This window comes from Hippocampus zosterae, chromosome 14 (assembly GCF_025434085.1).
Source record: "Hippocampus zosterae strain Florida chromosome 14, ASM2543408v3, whole genome shotgun sequence".
Taxonomy (NCBI): Eukaryota; Metazoa; Chordata; class Actinopteri; order Syngnathiformes; family Syngnathidae; genus Hippocampus; species Hippocampus zosterae.
In genome coordinates this window covers 8,502,353-8,522,300 of record NC_067464.1, presented here as the reverse complement: position 1 = coordinate 8,522,300, position 19,948 = coordinate 8,502,353, and the positions used below count along the sequence as shown (strand labels likewise).

The window sequence follows — 19,948 nt, the reverse complement described above, 5'->3', positions numbered from 1 at the left end:
GTCACCGCCAGAGCGAGCAGTGAACGAAAAGAATCCCGCCGGCTTCTCTGTTGCTCCTCGACCGCGCGCACCGCCTCATCCCAGGACGCGTCCACGAATACTCCGGTGGACATACGCCGCATTGCTGCGTGTTTGCCTCACACATACAAGCCAACTCAGCACACACGACACACACGCGCACTCGACACGAGCATGTCCGCGCAGTCCGGCGACGAGCTCGGCTCGGAGGCCAAGTGGTTCAGTGAAGACTACGGCCGCATGTTTGGCAACGCGGCGGCGCTAGGAGACGAAGTGAAGCCGAAAGGCGGCGAGACGTCCGACGACCTGGATCCACAATTTCACCCGTACCAGGACGATGGGAAAAGGCCCCCTGTTGCTATGGAAACTGCATCTACAGGTAAGGCCGGGAGTTGGTGCAGCCTCCATACCTACATAATCATCAAATGAATTCATAAACAATCTAACATAAGGTTCATTCAGTGCTAAGTAGCCGCCCTCCATAAGAACAATCCTTGTTCACAACGCTTTCTTCTGTTAAACCAAGAGGAGTTGGAACACTTGGCAGCATGCATTACCACTGACATCACTGCTGTAGGCCTGCACATACTATCACTGGACGTAACATTGCCCATGACTTACTGTGCGGAAATTAAAGACACTTTAATGGGTACACAATCACAACTTAATGACAGCAGACAAGCTGCAAAGTCTGCCTTAAAAAACAGTAGTGGGCCAAGCATTTGCCACCTAGGCCTCTAGTAAGGACTTAATCCATCTCAGAATTAATACCACCATCACCTCAATTATAGAAACCACCCACAGGATACAAATATGCCATATAACAGCAGGCACTACATGACAAAACAAAAAACATTCAATAAAATGCATTATACCCAGAAGAGGTGCTGGTTATTAACTGTACAATGAATATTTATAGTGTACATAGCCCCGTTAAAAAAAACATGAAACCAAGATAAATCATTTCAAAACTTTTTCTACCATTAATGTGAGGTATAACCTATACAACTCAACTGAAAAAAAGCTTTGAGAGGGGACATAAAAATGAATAGCTGAAATAATACGGTGGTGTGAATGCTGTAACTGGGGTGTGGCTGTCTTCAGAATTAACAATTCACACTCAAATTCATGTTAAATGAGAGTCACAATACCTAAGACACGATTTAAAATGCATCTGAGTAATGCTAAATAAAGTTCTGATGTTTTTGTAGGATTTTCTTGACATTTTGTTATAGTCATTTGAAAGCAGGATTGAACTTTTTGGCCGTAATTCCAAAAGGTACATTTGGTGCAAACATAAGCATGGGTAAAGGTGGTGATGGGTAACTTGAATATGTTTTTCATCAGCTGGAACCTTTATCAATGAGGAGGGATTATGGTCAGTTAAAAACAGCAATCGGTGCTAGCACAAGACATTCAAGCTTTTTGAGAAAGTAAACAACAACAACATCGCTGAGAAAATCATTACCTGACATTGTCAGTTAAAAAAAACCTAACTTTTTATCAAAGGCAAAGTAATAAAGAAATAAATGCCATATTATAGTTGCACATCAAGATGTTCCTTCTAAGTTTATCCTTCTCCTCAGCCCATTGCGTATTCTATTTTCAATCCGGGACTCATTGTCAGGGCTGGCAAGTGAAACTGGTGCCGGGCACTTTTCATTCACGAATTCACTGAAAAATTCATGAGAAGTTAAAAAAAAGACTGGCTTCTTGCCTCTGCTGCTCCTGTCACTTTCATTTCACTGGCTGTCGCAAAGACCAAACAGACATGTCGTGCTTCATATTCATCAAATACAAGGACGGGTTTTGTCAAATTTATATGATCATTTAAGGTGCATACATTGCCATTCAGTATTTGGAATAAAAGTAAAATACAGAGAAATGATGACCTGGATCATTGGTAAGTGATAAATAGAGCAAACAAATGGTCAGGAGTTCAAGTTTTTGTTACCTACGTGTCCAGAGAATTACTTTAGGTTCAAATAACATGTCAGGGTGAAGAAGGTTGGCCTAAATGGAACTTTATCCTTTCCAGATGTCTGGAATTGGCCATCTAAATAATTGATCCATGCCTGACCCAAATCTTCAGTCCACCCCAACAATCATGAAATCTATTTGCCAACATGATCTTAATGACGAGCTAAAAGCCATCTAAAACAAGTAGCATGTTGAATGCCTCTTCATGCCAAGAGCGAGTTGTGGTTGTTCTCTCCTTAACTTACATGAATGATAAAAAAAAAGAAAAATACATATGCAGTGGTCGAATGGTTAGCCCGTCGCCTTCACAGCGCAGAAGGTGCAGGGTTCGAATTCGGCTCCGGCCTCCCTGTGTGGAGTTTGCATGTTCCCCCTGTGCCTGTGTGGGTTTTCTCCAGGTACTCCGGTTCCTCCCACATTCCAAAAACATGCATGGCAGGCTGACTGAACACTCTAAATTGTCCCAAGGTGTGAGTGTGAGCGCGGATGGTTGTTTGTCTATGTGTGCCCTGCGATTGGCTGGCAACCAGTTCAGGGTGTACCCTGCCTACTGCCGGAAGACAGCTGGGATAGGCTACAGCAGGCCCCGCGACCCTTGTGAGGATAAGTGGATCAGAAAATGGATGTTCCGAGGCAGGGTTCATAGGGTTCACTCTACAATCCCTGGTCCCTTGAATATTTGCTAGTACTGACGGCTGACAGCGTCAGGCGTAAGTGACACAGGCCGAGGAAAACACAAACAGAAAATTACAGTCATGTTCAAACAGGACTGTGAGTACTATTTGTGAGACCGTGCATACATATTACACAATATAACTATTGCTCTGTATCAACTATAAAATATACAACACATCAGCCGACTCCATGAATCAGACATTGGTGTCAGCATGCCAACAGGGACAACAAAGGTGAGGCTGTTGCACGTCTCTCTGGCTCCTTTCTGTATGTCCCGGGTGCACAAAGCACTTAGTGGTCTCGCATGAGGCAACACTGTGCTTTTTAGCTGTACTTCAAGATCTTGGCTCATCCTCCCAAGGGGGACAGTGTGAGGTCTCCTCAATCTTTGTTTTGAAGATGAAACAAAGAACAGTGCAAGTCATCAGGTGGGGTGGGAATTTGGTGAGTGATGCAAGCATTTAGCAAGACAGTTCTAATCATCCATTTCGCACTGCTTAAAAAGAGACTTGAAGTTTGTTGAATATTTGGTGTTAGCATATGGCCATGTACAAGTGGCTTGGGGGAATCGGTGAAAAAAAATAACACTTTTTTGTGGCGCAAAATCAAAGACTACTTTTACAACTTGTAAGTCAATTTCCCGACTGAGAGTTATTGGTCTTCATTGTCTAAACGATTTTTTTTTACCTTGTCTTTAAAAGCCTGTGCAATATGTAAATAGGAAAAAAAGCATTATGCTGTGTGCTATTATGCCAGATGTGATGGACAGCACAACATCCATAAAGTTACTTTGGTCTCGTCAATCACCAGAATATTTCTACAATTCTGGCTGACCACTCCTAAGATGGTCCACCACCCAGTTGTTTCCATTTGTGAAAGTATTGTGACCATGCTTCACTGGAGTCCCTCAGCCTTGGAAATGGATTGGTAACCTTTTTAAGACTGACATAGATTTCAATCACTTTGTTTCTGTTTCAGTTTACTCTTGCGGCGGACAATCAGTGAGTGTTGCTGCTTTGTTTGTGTCAGTAAATCCTTGTCTGACTATTGGATGTGCTACTGTCCCTTGTGTTTACTCCAAGAATGGTTAAGAGCCAGGATGTGAAATACGACACTTCTGTCTGTGTCCATCATCTCTCATTCCGGTGGCCAATGTATGATCCCAGAGCAGCGTAGTGCAACACTTTTCATGGGATTAGATTGATTATTGCACACAAAACTACATCTGCATTGCTCGTCATGGTGGTTATTTCAGTGAATGCAGGAATCTGTCCACTTTTATCCATATTTTACTTTGTGATGCAAGCGAAATCATAAGCAACACTAAATTGACAGCTTGGAGCAGACAGTCTCCTACATCCCCGCCCCCCCCCCCCCCCCCCACCACCACCCATAAAAATCAATATAGCATCACAGCCACAGACTCCAAATAGCTTTTATTCAAACTGCCTCATCATTGATTTACCTTAAGCCAATGGAATAATAACACTTGCGCGGGATGCAATGTTGCTTCTTGCGATAATTGTATGCTTCTGTTGTTTTGAATCGATACAACTCAGAGCAGTCCATGATTTTCAGCATTGTACCCCCCAAGGCCCCTATTGACCTCTACAAGTCCTTTTTGTACCATGTACTTGCTCTCCCCCTTATACCACCTTTGTCATCGCCATTTTCTGTTCCTTCAATAGACATTTATTCGTGATAGTAAGTGGTCACATCATGCTAAACAAGAAATAATTACAAATAACACGATGACTGTATGGGAATCCTATACTCCATCACCTCCTGGCACAATCACATCATAGCTCATCTTGTCCTATTTTTACTGTATGATTTTCTTTGACTTTTAAGTGTTAAAACTTGTTTTAAGGAGAAGCCAAATTAGAAATGTAATTTACAATATGTCACATACAGGCCACAGTCTAAACACAGCGTTTTGATTCATATTGTGTTTGTAGTAGATGAGTTAAGCAGCAAAATTCACCCATTTTTATCCATCTCAAGGGTTGGCCATTTTGCCACTTGCCGTCGACAGAAAATGACATCACAGTTGCTCAGGGCTCGGGTAATGACCAATCGCAGCTCGGGTTCAGAAAACATGTGACCTGTGACTGAACTCTACACAGCACGGTTCAGTAACACGGTCAACTAAAGTCATCTCACTGACCATTAGGTGGTCTGCACTGTACTGTACTGTACTGTACTGTACTGGATTACATCTTTGCACTTGGCAGGGTAGTTGACTAGGTACTGGAAATAGTGCTTGCTTTTGTCAATAAAAGAGCATGGTGGTGGTGAATAGAACTTTGTTGAACGGGGGCTCGCGCAGTGGCATTTGAGGTTGAATTTCAAAGGTTTAAATGCCAAAATGACACATTTTCTACATTTTTCATTGAAAGCCATGTAAACAAGAGTCACAAATTCCTGGCATATTAGCTGACAGCCTCCATGAGATTGAACAGGGGCTGGATAGATTACTTTCCACAAGGTCGTTGAGTGAAATCAAACTGCTGAAAGCCAACACCATAGTTGAGAAGGAGTAATTGAATCGTCCCTGAGCAGCACACTTACTGCTCTTTGGAAAGTTAAAACCCTGTGGGGAAATTTGGGGTCGCGTTGAAAAGTTCCCCTGCATTAAATTTACAACAGGGGACTTTTGCTATGCTCTCTACTTTGCATATGAGATGCCCGAGTATGACCTAGCACAGATTGTCAGGCTGCATTCAATTCAGGATGACAAAAGCCCCTTCACCGAGCATCCGCCAGGACTTTGTTTTTTATTTTATCTCACCCTGTCGTCCTTTCAGTGACATAATTGTGTTGGCATCGGTTTGAGAATTCCTCTGTTGTCGCTTCTAATCCCATGTGAGTGTGGCAAAGCTTTTGTCAGAGCCTTGTGGGTCCCTACAGACCAAAAATGCTCCCAGACTCGACACTGCAAAGTTGTCAACTAAGCTGCTGTCCTCATGGCCGGTGAAGACCAACATTCTACCTCGTCACTGATGCAGATCACTTATGCAACACCCGCTGATCTGTTGTGCTAGGTGTTGCGAACAGCAGAGGGGGAGGAGGTGCGTGTCTTACCCCCAGTTATCCTGACTTAGATTTGTGGCCGTTCAGAGCATCACAGAATTACGTCTCTTCTCGCAGTGTAGCGGCCCCAAGTGCTTCCAACATCTGCCAACAAGGAGGAGGAGGAATTTGTCAGTGTTTTGAATCAGTGATTGCTGGATTATGAAGGCGTTGCCAGGGTGATGGCTGAGGGGATCTATACGCTAGTACTGGAATAAAGGGGATTATGTGTTGATTCACTTTAGCATCATATCAAGGATGTTCATGTCACTGGGCTCAATTTGAACAAACGGCATCGAGTTGACGATGACCAGACACAACATCATGTACATTAACACAGTTAATGAGAGTCAAGAGAGTGGTAACTATAATTGTGCAGGAAAAGATTACCATGGTCGACTTTTGATCGAAAGTTGTGTAATTGTCTCATATTTTGATGATACGGTCTATTCTCTACTGCCTCCTTTGCGTCTTAGCTTGGGCACCTATAGCGTGACTTATGACTGTGCTGCACGCGCCGTGGTGGATTGTTCATGACAAAGGAAGAAAGGAAGGGCGGAGAGGCATTTGGAGAGGAAGCAAAAGGAGGGACGTCTTGAATTGTTGTCTCCTATGTCATTTCAGTCTCCATCCTTCCTCCAGTGCGCACCCAAAGGCTACAGTTTTAAATCTTTTCCCCCCTCATCCAAGCCCAGCAGCTGGAGCCAGGCTATTTATAGTGCCACCCCTGCACGGGTAGAAACGGGGGCTAGAGGACAGAAGGAGGGGCCATTGAGAATTGTGCACAGGACAACACAAATATTATTATTATGTGTGGGTGCTGGGTTTGTATATGCTATGAGCATGGCTAGTGCCTGTTGTTCCTGTGCATAACCAGTCAAGTATTGGACATAATACAGGGTAATAGGGAAAGTCACTGTGCACCTACATAATAGAATACAGGAGGCATTGAATCTTATTAATCAAACATGTATGTTAATAAAACAAACTAAGTGCACCGTCACTTTCTGAACACCTGAAGCATTTCAATACATCAGGGAAAAAAAACTGTCAAAATGTCACATCATGACACCTTTACCAAGTATAAACAATGGTTTTCAATGGAACATTTTAACAATTCTAATTATTAAGCACATGTACAAAGAAGTCTCGGTGGCAGGATTGTGTGTGTCACCTGCCTTGATCCGAACACTAATCAACATCAATTTACAGTAGATGCAAAAAGAAACCCACTGACCATGAAGGGATACAGTGACTTGTCAGTGGTGTGGTACCCAGAGATGTATTGCTTTAGTACTGTTGATATATGACCTATACTGTTTATACACATTTATTTTTGTAAAAGATACAATCAGGTAACCAGTCTTCTTTTCCATTTCTAACTGTTGATTTGGAGAGATGCCAACACCTTATCATCACATCTCAGGAACATGATGAATATTTTCTAATTTGGAACACAATCTTAATGGGCCAAAGTAGTGAACTTGGCATGCAAATTTTCCTCTCCGGAAAACATCTTTTACTTGTTCTTAACTGTGGTACACATGGTAACTACTCATAACAAAATACAGGGACCTCGGAACACGTGGCATTTCCGGCATCGATTTTTAAGTCTTTCAAAGAGTTTTGTACATTCTTACCCTCACTTATCAGGTCCACAACTTTTGGGAGCCACGCACTTATTTTTGTGGCAGAGGAGATGCAGCATGATTTAGAACAGACCCTATTTGTGGCTCTGGTGGTTGAACAATCTGCCTTTGTCTATTGCATGGACACAAGTAGCCTCTGTTAGTGCCGCCTCGCTGGGCTGCAAAAGCGTGGCTCCATGCATCCAGCCTGACGAGAGCGCATTATGACATTAAGAACCATGTGACAAAGAGTGCTGTCAGATTTGTCTTTTTTTTTTGCCATCTTCATTTTAGTCGCTCTAACTCTAATTACAGTATATTCACTTCTTTTTCTCCCACATGTTCACGTTGGACACAAAGGTGACCCAATGACAGGCCTATTTAGGAAGCCTATGAATGATGATGGTGACGTGTACACCTCCTTGCTGTCCAATCAGAGCTTTACATCAGGTCAAGAATCTTCCTACCTGTCTGACAGCATGGAGGCTTCCTCTGCATCCTCCGGCTTGGACCACTTCTCCACTGACCCGTATGGCTTGAGCTCCAGCACCAAGACCCTGTCTGACCTGTCCAACGACATGCCCAAGTCCCTGATGGGCTTAGAAAAGACAGAATCCTACAACTACATGGACATAAGCCATGGGGATGATCACCATGATCAACAGCAGAGAGCGCTGAACAGCCTGGTGGACACAGGGTTGACCGGTCGTGACTCACTGGGTAGTTTTATTGATAAGAACCCTGGAATAGAAGACGAGGATGAAGATGAGAATCTAGGTCCAGCCCTGGGCTCCCACTCCTTCCCCTACGTGGAGGAGCCCTCTGATGAGGAGCTGCCAGACTACCGCTCCTACCGAAACCTCGGTGGCACTCCACAGTCAGCCAGCCCTGTGAAGATCACCCTGACCGAGTCGCAGGCTCCGGCAGCCAAGGCCGAACCTCAGCAGCGTCCCCTTCCAGCCACAGGGTGTGACCGTGAAAATGTGCTCAGTGTGGGCCTGCAGGGCGTCCCCACTGTCACCCTGTCAGAACCGGAGGATGAGAGCCCCACCTCCACTCCCAACGCTTCACCTACACGTAAGCACAGCGCACAAATGTTAAATTGATCGGTGGTCACAAAACGGACACGTCCAGGAATGCGTCCCGGTTTGTCTGTTCACCAATGCAGAAAGCAACATTCATCATGAAGTACTTGGATGACTTTGATGTGGAAGAAAACATAGTACCGGTAATACCTTTTGGTATAACAGATTGCGATAAAGACCTTCTCAGGACCTCTGACCACACAAATGTTCTATTACATGAACAAAACACACTCGGTAAATGTAGAAAGTCTTCCATCAAGATGGGAAGCTTTTATATCTGAAAAATTGTTTGTTCCGGTTGTTGACAATGACCAAGTGTTTCAATCCTTCTGTCCATAAACTGTAATGGTGGGCAAAAGGTGACAGGTTTCAGTCTAATCTGGCCTCCAAACTTCCACATTATGTTTTTTGTTCCACAAAAAATACTTTACTTCAAATGAAAAAATATTTGCAGTATTTTATGACTACATTTTACTAAATTGGTAAATTATGATTTATTTCCTTTTTCCCAGAGAGAGATTTCCCTTCCCGTGATGTGTTCAAGGCTGACGAAGTTAAGTCTGCAGCTCCCAAATATAGTCCAGGCCCACAATTTGGGAGCAGAGACCAAGATGGCAGCAGTGCAGAGTCTGGAGACTCCGAGATTGAGCTGGTGTCCGAGGAGCCCCCCAAGGCCAGTAGCAACCCATTTGCCGAGCCACCTAAAAGTAAGGGCCCCTTCAATCAGTCCAGCAGCCCCTTTGACAGTCCCCCAGTTGTTTCCAAGGTTGGTAGCGGGCTGGCTGGCAACCACGCCCCACCTGCAGCCTACAGCATTCTGCGTGAGGAGAGAGAGGCGGAGCTCGACAGTGACCTCTTCATTGAGTCCGCATCGGAAGAAAGTCCCAAAAGAGAGCAAGGCGTCGGAGGCCCTAATGTGGGACCTGGCCCTCGCTCTCCCTTGGTTTCCAGTGTCCCTATTGCCCGCAGCACGCCTCAAGCTTCATCAGCCGAGCCCTCGCCCATGGAGAAGGTCAACGCCGAAGAGGAGCGCCTGAGCAGGCCCAAGCCTCCAACTGCTACTGTGCCCCCAGAGGTGCGTCTGGACAAGTTCAGTCTGGAGGATAAGAAGCTCAACGAGGGCAAAGTGGATCTTGGGAAATCGACTGCTGCCTTCCTACTGGAAGGTTTGAACAAACAAAAAGGTGAGTATGATTATTGCGTATTTCTTCTTCATCATCTTCAACCTCAAACTTTACTTTCTCTTTGCTGAGTTGTGATTTACCAAAGCTAGTTTTTTCTCATAGTCACGGTGGCTTCAATTTTGCGAATATGCCACAAGATGGAGGATTAGCTACCCAGAATGAATGTTGTTAGAAATTTGTTTCAAACCACCTTTTTCATACCAATGATCTACACACTTTTCCTGAGAGCTTGCGAGTTTGGGAAAGTAAACCACAAAAGCCTGTTTGCATCTTCAACTAAGTCAGATGCCCATTAGTCGCTCTTGTACAGTGAAGGAGACAGCCACCATGCTCCATAGCGTTTCTGCATGGAGCATGGATGCTAACCAGACAGAAGAGACCATTTACAGAGTCATAAAAAAAATTTATGCTTGCTGTCATTGATGAAGTGATTGTTGACAATAAAACTAAGCAGCTTCTCACTTGAAGCTATTTAAAAAAACTGTGCCTCTCAGTAAAAAATTAATAATCCAAAAGAATTTGAAGCATGAAACTCCTTGCAAAGGTTGTTGCGGGAAAGCTTTTGAAAAATTTAGGAGAAGCAAAATTTGTCTCTTTCTTTGAACAAAACAACTGATTGTACAGACATGACTCAGCTTAAATGTAATGCCAAAATGCAGGGAATTTATTTTTATGGGTTGGACCTAAATAAAAACAGAACACAGCCAGTGTTTTTAGCGTGCATTCCTAATCAATCATATTTTCAAAAACCTCCACCTTGATACAAAGTTGATCAATTTTTCAGTCAAATAGACAGCCATTTAAACAGCCCTGTTAGTACGAGGAATATTTTCCCTGACTTGGTTTGTGTAGTGCAAGCTGCTGCATGTTGTGTTGTTTTGTTAAAAAAAGGCCACAAATTAAACAGGTTTGTTTACAGAGGTACAATTTTACCCAGATGCTCTCCTTGTCTGTGCCAAGTGTGTGAAGTCCTTGTTGTGAGTCTGCTTCCCTCTAGTGGTGAATTTAAAATAGAAAAAGCAGAGTGGCACTGCATCAATTCAAATCTTGACGATGCAAAAAAAAAAAAGAGAGAAGATATCAAACTGTACGTGTCAGACTACTCAACCGGTAATGTGGCTGTTAGACTGCATCAAGTGTAATTTAGACTTGCAGAGATGGTACATTGAGCAGCGTCTGGATCCTTGTTTGTGTGGCTATTTTAAATCCTGGGATTAAGTAAAACAGACATGGCAGCCAGAGTGAAGTGTACAATGTGTATTTTGCCTGCTTGTGGTCTTTCTCTCTCTCCCCGTTTACATAATCTGATGATCTGAAAAGAGGAGCAGATTTAAGGTGCCTTGAGGGATTGCATCTGCACGTCATATTGTTTGACGGTGAAGGAAATGTTTTATTTGGATGCATCATCATCTTCAAACAAATGGTGAATATGTGTCAGGAATGGGTGCTAACAATACATGAAGGGCCAATTCAAGGTTATTCCTTCTGATATAGCGCATTCTTTTTATTTACTGTGAGAAGGTTCTGGAAATACTGCACAAAACAAAACATACAAAAAAACAGGTCACATGTCTGTTTGTACACCACTTGGAGGCGCTATGAGTCCTTTTTCGGCTAGGGGAGGCTGGTGCTTCAACCCCAGTTTCCATGGAAACACTGATGGGCAGCACGTTTGTTCCGTCTGGCTCAGAGAATCTTTTTTTTTCTCCCCTACTTGATAGTGGGTGATGGCAGTGTGGAGGCTGCAGTGAACAGAATGTGTGAGGTGTGGTCGCCTGCAGGGGTGGGCTCTTTGAGAATTACTTAGTCTCCATCAAGGAGTGTTTTTCTCTCACTGCTGACATCATGGTGACTGTGCAGTTTCGCTTGTATTCGGGTACACTGGTCTTGTTCCGTTTGCATTTGCAGTTGCACTCATTCGGGGAGAGAAAGTCAGGAACACAGACACCTCCTCGAGGCAATAATCAAGGAATATTGTGCTTAAGCTCGCATGCACATTGCATGCGTCTCCATATGTATTATTAAAGTAGAAGCACTCAGTGAGTCATAGTGGAAACTGGCTATTATAATAATCTAGCGCAACCATAAATACTATCAGCAAAAGTGGTCTGTCAAGACAATAATAATCTCAAATATATTAACATTATACATTTACTATAATTATTTGAAAGTACAAGTACACCCTTGCCTTAGTGCCCCCAATCTACATGAGTTTTTTTTTTTTTATCAATTTATTTAAATGGAAAGAATTGGTATGACAACATAAACAGAACTACTGGACAAACTAAAACTTAAAAGTCGACGTTACTGTCTCATGATGGATCAGCCTGCTTTGCCTCCCACAGTCAGTTGGCGGCACTGGTTAGGCTTTTGTTATGAAAAGCTAAACTACCACTCCTTTCACGACAAAAGCCTCCCGACCCCATCTTCCCCGTTAGCTACTAATCATCGCATGGCTGGCTTGCTGCAAGAGCAACTGTGATGTTTACAAAATGCACCCCTCCCCCCTTTTCCAACCAACAAACACACACATTTGACGATCCACAGCATCAGTGTGAGCTCCGCCAGCCCGCAGCATCTAGGAAGCCTCTCCATCCATCCTCGCTCCCCTCTCCCCAATACTCCCTCCCTCCCTCACTGTTATCTGTGCCACGCGCCTACATCATTTTTTTTCAACCATTCATGCATTCTTGGCGATGAGCGCATGAGCACGAGCGGCAGAAGAGGTGCACAAAGAAGACAAGGATTTTTTTTTTAAGAGAGAGAGAGCAAGCGAAAGAAAAGGGATAAAACGATCAACAGCATGCAGACCACTGCGGCCGTGACGAAGAAGGAAAGCTCCTGGAGCGGCTGGAAGGGCCAGGGTACTTGCTTGGATTTGTGTTGTGTGTGTGCATGCGGAGATGTTATAGGTCTAACTTGAATGTACCTCAATATCTCAAATATATTTAAATGTGTATTCTTGAGCGTGACTTGTGTATGCGTCTTAGTCACTGTATCAGTGAAATGTTGGGGAACAGAACAACATCACCTCGCTTCCTTTTCCACAGACACACCCAGATGGCACAATCAATTGTGTTACATGTGCGGGGACAAAACAGGGAGGAGCATGGAGGAGTGATGAGAATAACTTGCATACATGGAGGAATGCCGCTCTTGTGGACATGCATGCAAAGACATCTAATATTTAGAAAGCGTGCAATGGTGCTGATTTTACATGGCGTATGATGGTTTTTATTGTATGCGACAAGCATCCTGCCAGCACTGACAGAGTGTCGCCATGGTGACCAGGGCACACCCATCTTGATTACGTCAGCCCTATCTGCTCTACCGCGATGGTACCTTGTAGAGAAAATGCTCGGAGGGGAGAGGGAGCATCCTCTGTCTGTCTGCATCCAGCCGGGGGAGCTTGTGGAAAGAAAATGGCGCCCTTTCCTCCTTCCTTTCATGTCACCTTCCGGCTGGCCTGAGATTTTTGGTGGTTCCAATGTCAGAATACAACTTTGTCATTTGCCCTCTGGCTGCGTGAGCTATTTGATTATGTAACCACATAGATGTCTATGTGCTGTTATCTGATAGGATGCAGTCACAACCGTAGAAAAGGTTGATTTCTGCATTTCAAATAGTCGCCTCTGCTCCAATAGAAACGGTGCCTCAGTTAATCACAGCAGTTGGGGAAATCAATCTCGATGATGACGTTACATCACTGACGTGCTGCAATGGACTCACTGATATCAAATCGAGCAAATGTTAAAAGTGAAAGAGCTACAGCCACTTTTACATAATGATGGGATTTAACATACTGTACATGCACTGTGGGTCACGTGTGTGTGCATATATACATATACATACATATATTATTGCCTTAAATATGGGAGTGAAATCTCGATTGTTTTTGCTGCCTCCGTGCAGGATGTATCCAAAGTATTCAGGGATTGTGTATTTATAATTAAGATGTTTAGATATAATGACATGACATGGTGCAGCCACTCCTGACAAGTCAGAAATGATGCCAAGATGGCAGGAGGGAATAACGATAGATGACACAAAAATGTGAAAACACAGATTACCTGCTGTTGTGCATCGCTGGCCTTTCTGTGCACACTGCTTGCCATCTGTTCCATCAGTGACGAAATTTTTTAGTTGTATTGTCAATGTTAAGAAAGCTAACCAAACACAGCAGCTAAAACACAATATTAAAAAATGAATTAACAGTGTTTTAGAACATCGTACGGCAAAGATTATTTTAAGACTTTATTTGCTCATAGACCTACTGTATGTCATTAAAAAAGTGGTTTTAAAATGGTAACATGCACTAGTGCTCAAGTCTTACATTTGAAACTTCTTTGAAGCAGAATTCCCATTGCATGTTTGCGCACACGGGCTGGTGACTGGTTTGAGGCCACAAGGATGTCTTCAGTGATTTAATGAGGTCATGCTAAACTAGTTTCACTGCAGAAAAAAAGAGGAGGGAGAGCGAGAACCATTTTCTTGTCACAGATGATAATCATTAGCACTGCTTTTTTTAATGTATATTGTGGATGGAAGGACCTCACAATAAACAGCCACCGACTCTGAAACACAACATTCTTGACGGAATGAAACTGATGTCTATGCAATTCGGTTGTTTGTACATAATAAATCAGACCGAATCCAAGGGTGACTACTTTTCATCCAACCTTCCATACATGCCTGATACGTCATGTTGAAACTGTGTGCACGTCTGCTTAGCCATTTGACGGCTTAGAGGCCGCTGTTGACACGCTTTTGTCTCTTTGTTTTCCACGGTAAAAAGGGAGTGGCAGTCTTGATCTTTACAGGGGTGCACACACTCCTTATGTTCCCGTGCGTCCCCAAATTGGACCAAATTAATCTCTCCCTGTTCCCAGAGGAACACTCTTTCCCCTCCCTTCCTCCAATCTCTCGGTGATAAAAGGGAGCATTCGCCGTAGCTATGGCAACTGCATCAGGCAGGTATTCAGCAGACTCTTGCGACCAGGCCATTGTGATAGAGCACCTGAAAATGGCCACCGTATATGCATCTGTGGAAGTGATACCATTTAAATGCAAACGCATCAAGCCACGAAACCGTGATGCTGCCCCTAGCTTTGAACATCATATAAGCTCTGAGTGTGTGCTGGATTGCACTGTGCTTCTTTGCCAACCGTACTAAATAGAGGCCCCCCTTAAAGTCCCGTCACTCATCAGACAGCTGCTGATTGGCTAGTGTGGCTGTAGTCACTCCTTTCCTGTGCAGTGTGTGTGTGTGGTGGTTGTGGTGGGGGAGGGAACACCCACCAACGCTCTCCTTTTGTTGTGAATAAAGCAGCTGCCTCTTTCTCTGTTCAGCCATGGGACCCGCAGGTCAGTATCCGCTTCTACTGCACTAAGTTAATGCTCTAACCCCTACAGTACGGCTGCGCGGCACTGACCCCATCTCTAAAGTCAAGCTGCTTTGGCTTCTGTGTGCGCGTGGGTGTGTGTGTGTGCATACAACTGAGCTACACACCAGTGCATGTGTGGGTTATTCTCACAGCATCTCCAACTGATCCAGCTGTCGTCACAGAGAGGGATGGCAAAGCATGTCGATCGGGTTTTAAACTCCCCCTGATGACATTCGCTTGATAGATGTGACGCATGGTTGCTTCCTGACAAGAGACCATGCATAAATTTACATTAGAAAATAAGGATGACAGTTACAGCACACGCTGACGTTATTAAAATGAGTTCAAAGAGGTCCGAGGGTTATCCAGGCCTCTTCTAAGGACTCCACAGATGCCGAGTCAGAGTCAAGCAAAGATGGCCGTAATCACTGTGCCATTCACAGCTCTATGGCTAAAATTAGAGCCGACAAAAAAGCAGTTGGACTATTCAGGGAAGAGAAAGGCACCAGAGGGATCCTTCTCAGGAGCGATTCTACTAGTCCCAGCAGACAAGCATGATAAGGTCTGGTTGGGCATCAATAGCAGCTCAGCAGGGATAGAAATGATGGTATTAAAGGGAAACTGTTACCATGGAAACGGGTTTGGGTTTCCAGGTGACCGGCAGAGAAGGGCAACTTGACCAAATCTGGAGCTTGCCCAGAAAAGCCACAGAAAGGCATGGTCAGTGTTGGAGTAAGTTTCTCCATGAATCATCGCCATCTTTCATCACTGCTTATCAGCATGACCATGTCACACAGAACCGTTATCTCTAAAAATGCTGATTGTGCTCCCATTTTTGTCAATCATTAATTCTCCTCAGGGAACTTCTACAGTATGGGACCTGCTGTTTGGTTATTTTGGACGGGATGTATGTGTGTACGTATGAGAGCGAACCAGGTGTTAGCGCTGATAAATGCCCTCAGCCCAGCAACGGGGTCTCTATGGATGTACAGCGACATATCCACCTGGCACTAGGATGCATAGCTGGATGAAGAAGCTAGGTTAGAATAAAAACCAAGGGGGTGCTGAAGCTAACTATTCCAGCTGTGCGATGAAGCTTCCACGACCAAAGCAGCATATTGGTTTACTCTTGTAAGGGGTTGCAAAAACGTCTTTCATGATTCCTTCGGGTACCTAAAGAAACTAACAAAAAGTGTAGCGGCTGAACGCTTTTTGTGGGTCGTAACCGTGTTCGTCTCTGTCCTCACTCGCCAGCTATTGACCTGCTCTACTGGAGGAATGTGAAGCAGTCGGGGGCCGTGTTCAGCAGTGTGCTTCTGCTCCTCTTCTCCCTGACCCAGTTCAGCGTGGTCAGCGTTGGAGCCTACTTAGCCCTGGCTGCTCTCTCTGCCACCATCAGCTACCGTATCTACAAATCTGTGCTCCAGGCTGTTCAGAAAACTGATGAGGGGCATCCTTTCAAGTGAGTTAACCATGACCTCACTAAATATTACAATCCACTGCATATTGATCAACTCCATTTCTGTACTTGCATTCATACAGAGGCTACCTGGAGATGGAAATTTCTCTATCCCAGGACCAAATTAGCAAATATGCTGACAAAATCCTCATCTACACCAACACCTGCATGAGGGAGCTGCGCAGGCTTTTCCTCGTTCAAGATCTAATCGACTCTTTGAAGGTTTGTATCTGATCCGTTTCCACCGAGCAAGACCGTTTGCTAACCATATACAATTGTTTAGGATTTCCAATGGAAAAGTGGCTTTGTGTGCTAAAATTACAAATGTGAACTGCCATACATTTTGGCATCTTCCCATTTAAATATCAACAGCTTTGGTACCATGTGCAAAAAAAAAAAAAAAAAAAAAGCTGGTGCTAGACATATTGTAGTTTGCTAACTAAATTACCGGTGCAACAAAGAAATTGAAAGCTATAAGACAACAAAAGAACAATGTACAGTATGTGCTCCAATGATTTTTTTGTGTAGGCCTACCTGTGGTGGAAAGGTGCTTGAAAACCATCCAGACTAAACTCCTCAGTTCAACGGTTTTAGTTTGGTTCGTCTGCGTTCCATTCGAGCAACTTTGCCCCAACCCCCTCGTGAGCACTAAACCAAGACGCATCAAGAGATTATTTTAAACTAACTAAACAATATACACATCGAGACAGTGATAGTGAAGTGGTGCACATGCCGGACTTGTGTGCGGGCAGCGTGGGATCAATTCCCACATAGAAACTGTGTGAATGTGGGTGTGAAAGTTACTTCCGTCTCTATGTGCCCGGTGACTGACTGGCAACCAGTTCAGGGTGTAGTCTGCCTTCCGCTGGAAGTCAGCTGGGATAGTTGTTGAAAATGGATGGATGTGTACATGCATATAAAAAAAATGCTTATAACAGTAGTCTACATCTTCAACAAATTGACATAACATGCCAGTGAAGTTATAAAGGATATAAAAGCCAAATAAAATCAATAAAAAAAGAAGATGGGCAGCACATCTGGTTCACAATTGACTGCTTGGCAGGACACTACAAGCGTGTCTTCTCCAAACAGTTATGCGGTCAAAAATATTCCAGGGCAGTACATCGCTAGCCTCACCATCTTAAGTCCGGCGACCAGGGCTGCATCTTCCAAAGGCCTAATGTGAAGGCCACATGATGTAACTTCTGGCACGCCTTCACTACATGCTGGTGTCCAAATGCATGCAACATTTGAATCCAGCCCTCAAATCTGTCCAAAGGAAAGGTTGTCTGCGAAATCCTTCAGAGGACATAGCCTGAACTTGGACACTGTTCAAGTCTTTACATCTCCTATGCAAGGCAATTGATGTATATACCGGTATATCTTTTTGAGTTAATGAATATCAAAGCAAAAAAAAAAAAAAAAAAAAAAAGGGATGCATTTTGTGAGCTGTTCCACCCCCAAGGTCTGCATTTAATGTTCCACACCGGTTAGCGAGATTGTACCATTCCTCACTGTACCGTGACGAGCAGACCATGTTTGGTGGAAACATCTCATCCATGATCAACTTTGAAAGGACAACTGTTAAAACTGGATTTTCTGTTCAGTTTGCTGTGCTGATGTGGCTTCTGACCTATGTGGGCGCTCTCTTCAACGGCTTGACACTGCTCATCCTAGGTGAGGTCACCCGAACTTACCCAACTCCACTCGATGTTGACTTTAGAGACCTTTCTTTAACATTACACATTGAGAGCAATACATGTTGGTGTGTACTGGATATACTCAGGTTATTCTTAGCTTTTATGTAATCGCAAGTGGGGCAGCATGTCTGTGTCAGCGTGTTAGGAGCTATAATTGTGTTGTCTAGGTATTTACACAGTTTGCCCAAGACAAGTGGTTTTGTTCCTGCATTGAGTGAGAATATTTTGACTCCTCTTTATTCTCTGTTCCTGCAGCTGTGGTTTCCATGTTCACTATGCCTGTGGTCTATGAGAAACACCAGGTAAAGATTTTCCAACTTAAACCATCAAAAAGTTAATTAAACAAAAATAAGTTTTTACATCATTTGTTGTTGTCCCCACCCCCCTGCTTGTAGGCACAGATAGATCAATATGTGGGACTAATACGGACCCATGTCAACTCTGTGGTGGGAAAGTGAGTGCTCATTCAGACATTTCTTACAGTACATTATCTTTGCATTAAAGAACAGTCTCTTTTGTATTAAAACATAATTTTAAATAACTGTGATCCATTGGACAATGTGCAGGTGTCCCAAAAAAAAAAAAAAAAAAAAAAAAAGACAATAGTTACAAGAGCTCTTTTGTGACTGACCGACAGCAGTCTCCTTATTTGGTAAAAGCTAAGATATCTCAATTGAGCACCATAAAAAGAGAGAAAGGAGCAGCAGGTGCTTTGCTGTCCAACAGCGACTTAATCCTATTGGAAACATGCAACTCCTACTTGTTCTCTGTATCCAGGATCCAAGCAAAGATCCCCGGGGCGAAGAGAAAGGAGGAGTAGATCTGCACATCTCACACAGGAGGCTCACTCACCCTTAAAAGAGCCCGGTCATCATCAGAGGGGCGTCACGCTTTGTCATCTTGGCATTCTCAAAAAGCATCCACTAGAGAAGCCTTCACCCTGTCTAGAGCAGTGTAAACACGAACAACACACAACCACACATTCATAATGCCTCTAGATAGACAAGTTCACAACTCAAAAAGCTAAAGAGACAGGACTTTTTTGTGTCTATTATTCTAAAGTAAAAAGCATGAAGTGGAGCCATGAGTAAATATTTGATATCTTTGGTGCCGTTTTGAATACCACGCTACATTTTTGCTTTTGCAGTGCTTACCACATTACCACAAACTGTATGATGTGGCACCAAAAAAAAAAACAAAACACAAAAAACATACAGCTCAGTGGCCAGTCTTGCTCTGCTGCCAATGTTCGCTACTTCATGTTCAAGTAAGCAGATGGGGCTTCTCTCACACAATTTCCTTTTGGTGTTTCCAAGCGCAAAGTAATTTAAAAATATGCGTCTTAGATGTGGTATTTGTAGGTTTTTGCTTTTGTATCCCAATAAGGAACAATACACACGGTAATGTTGTGGGTACTGTTGTACAACTACTATGAAGACAAGGAGTATCTGGTGATATCGAGCTTGTTTGAATAACTGTCCAACTTTGTACTATGTTCTACTATACTGTGTAGTTCTCTAGACCCTGGACTCTTAACTCTTTGCACTTACACTATGTATTTAATTACAAGAACATGACAAAATAAATGTACTGTGATGTATAACATTTCCTTAGTTGACTGAGTGATTAGGTCGCATTTTCTCATCGGTGAAGACAATATCTTAACAGTGTACAGGGAACCTATATGTTTAGTTATTGACAGCAGAGGGCTCTGAATACAAACAAATCATCCAAGATAATACTGTGTGTGTGCGTGAGTCTGT

The 19,948-nt window shown here is 43.6% G+C and overlaps 1 protein-coding gene across 4 annotated transcripts; it reads left to right on the top strand.

Annotated features, from left to right (window-relative positions):
- Positions 1-20: 20 nt before the first annotated feature.
- On the top strand, positions 21-19,790 carry rtn1a (reticulon 1a). 4 transcript variants are annotated; one of them, XM_052085955.1, is made up of 9 exons: positions 21-397; positions 7,734-8,450; positions 8,971-9,642; positions 16,281-16,488; positions 16,569-16,707; positions 18,093-18,162; positions 18,441-18,487; positions 18,581-18,639; positions 18,963-19,790. In XM_052085955.1, the coding sequence occupies exons 1-9, from the start codon at positions 193-195 to the stop codon at positions 19,003-19,005; spliced, it is 2,160 nt and encodes a 719-aa protein (XP_051941915.1). In that variant the 5' UTR covers positions 21-192; the 3' UTR covers positions 19,006-19,790. The 4 variants fall into 4 exon arrangements, with proteins under 4 accessions (XP_051941915.1, XP_051941916.1, XP_051941917.1 ...); XM_052085956.1 differs by lacking the exons at positions 7,734-8,450; positions 8,971-9,642 and having other exon boundaries at positions 26-397; XM_052085957.1 differs by lacking the exons at positions 21-397; positions 7,734-8,450; positions 8,971-9,642 and adding an exon at positions 12,185-12,506.
- Positions 19,791-19,948: the final 158 nt, after the last annotated feature.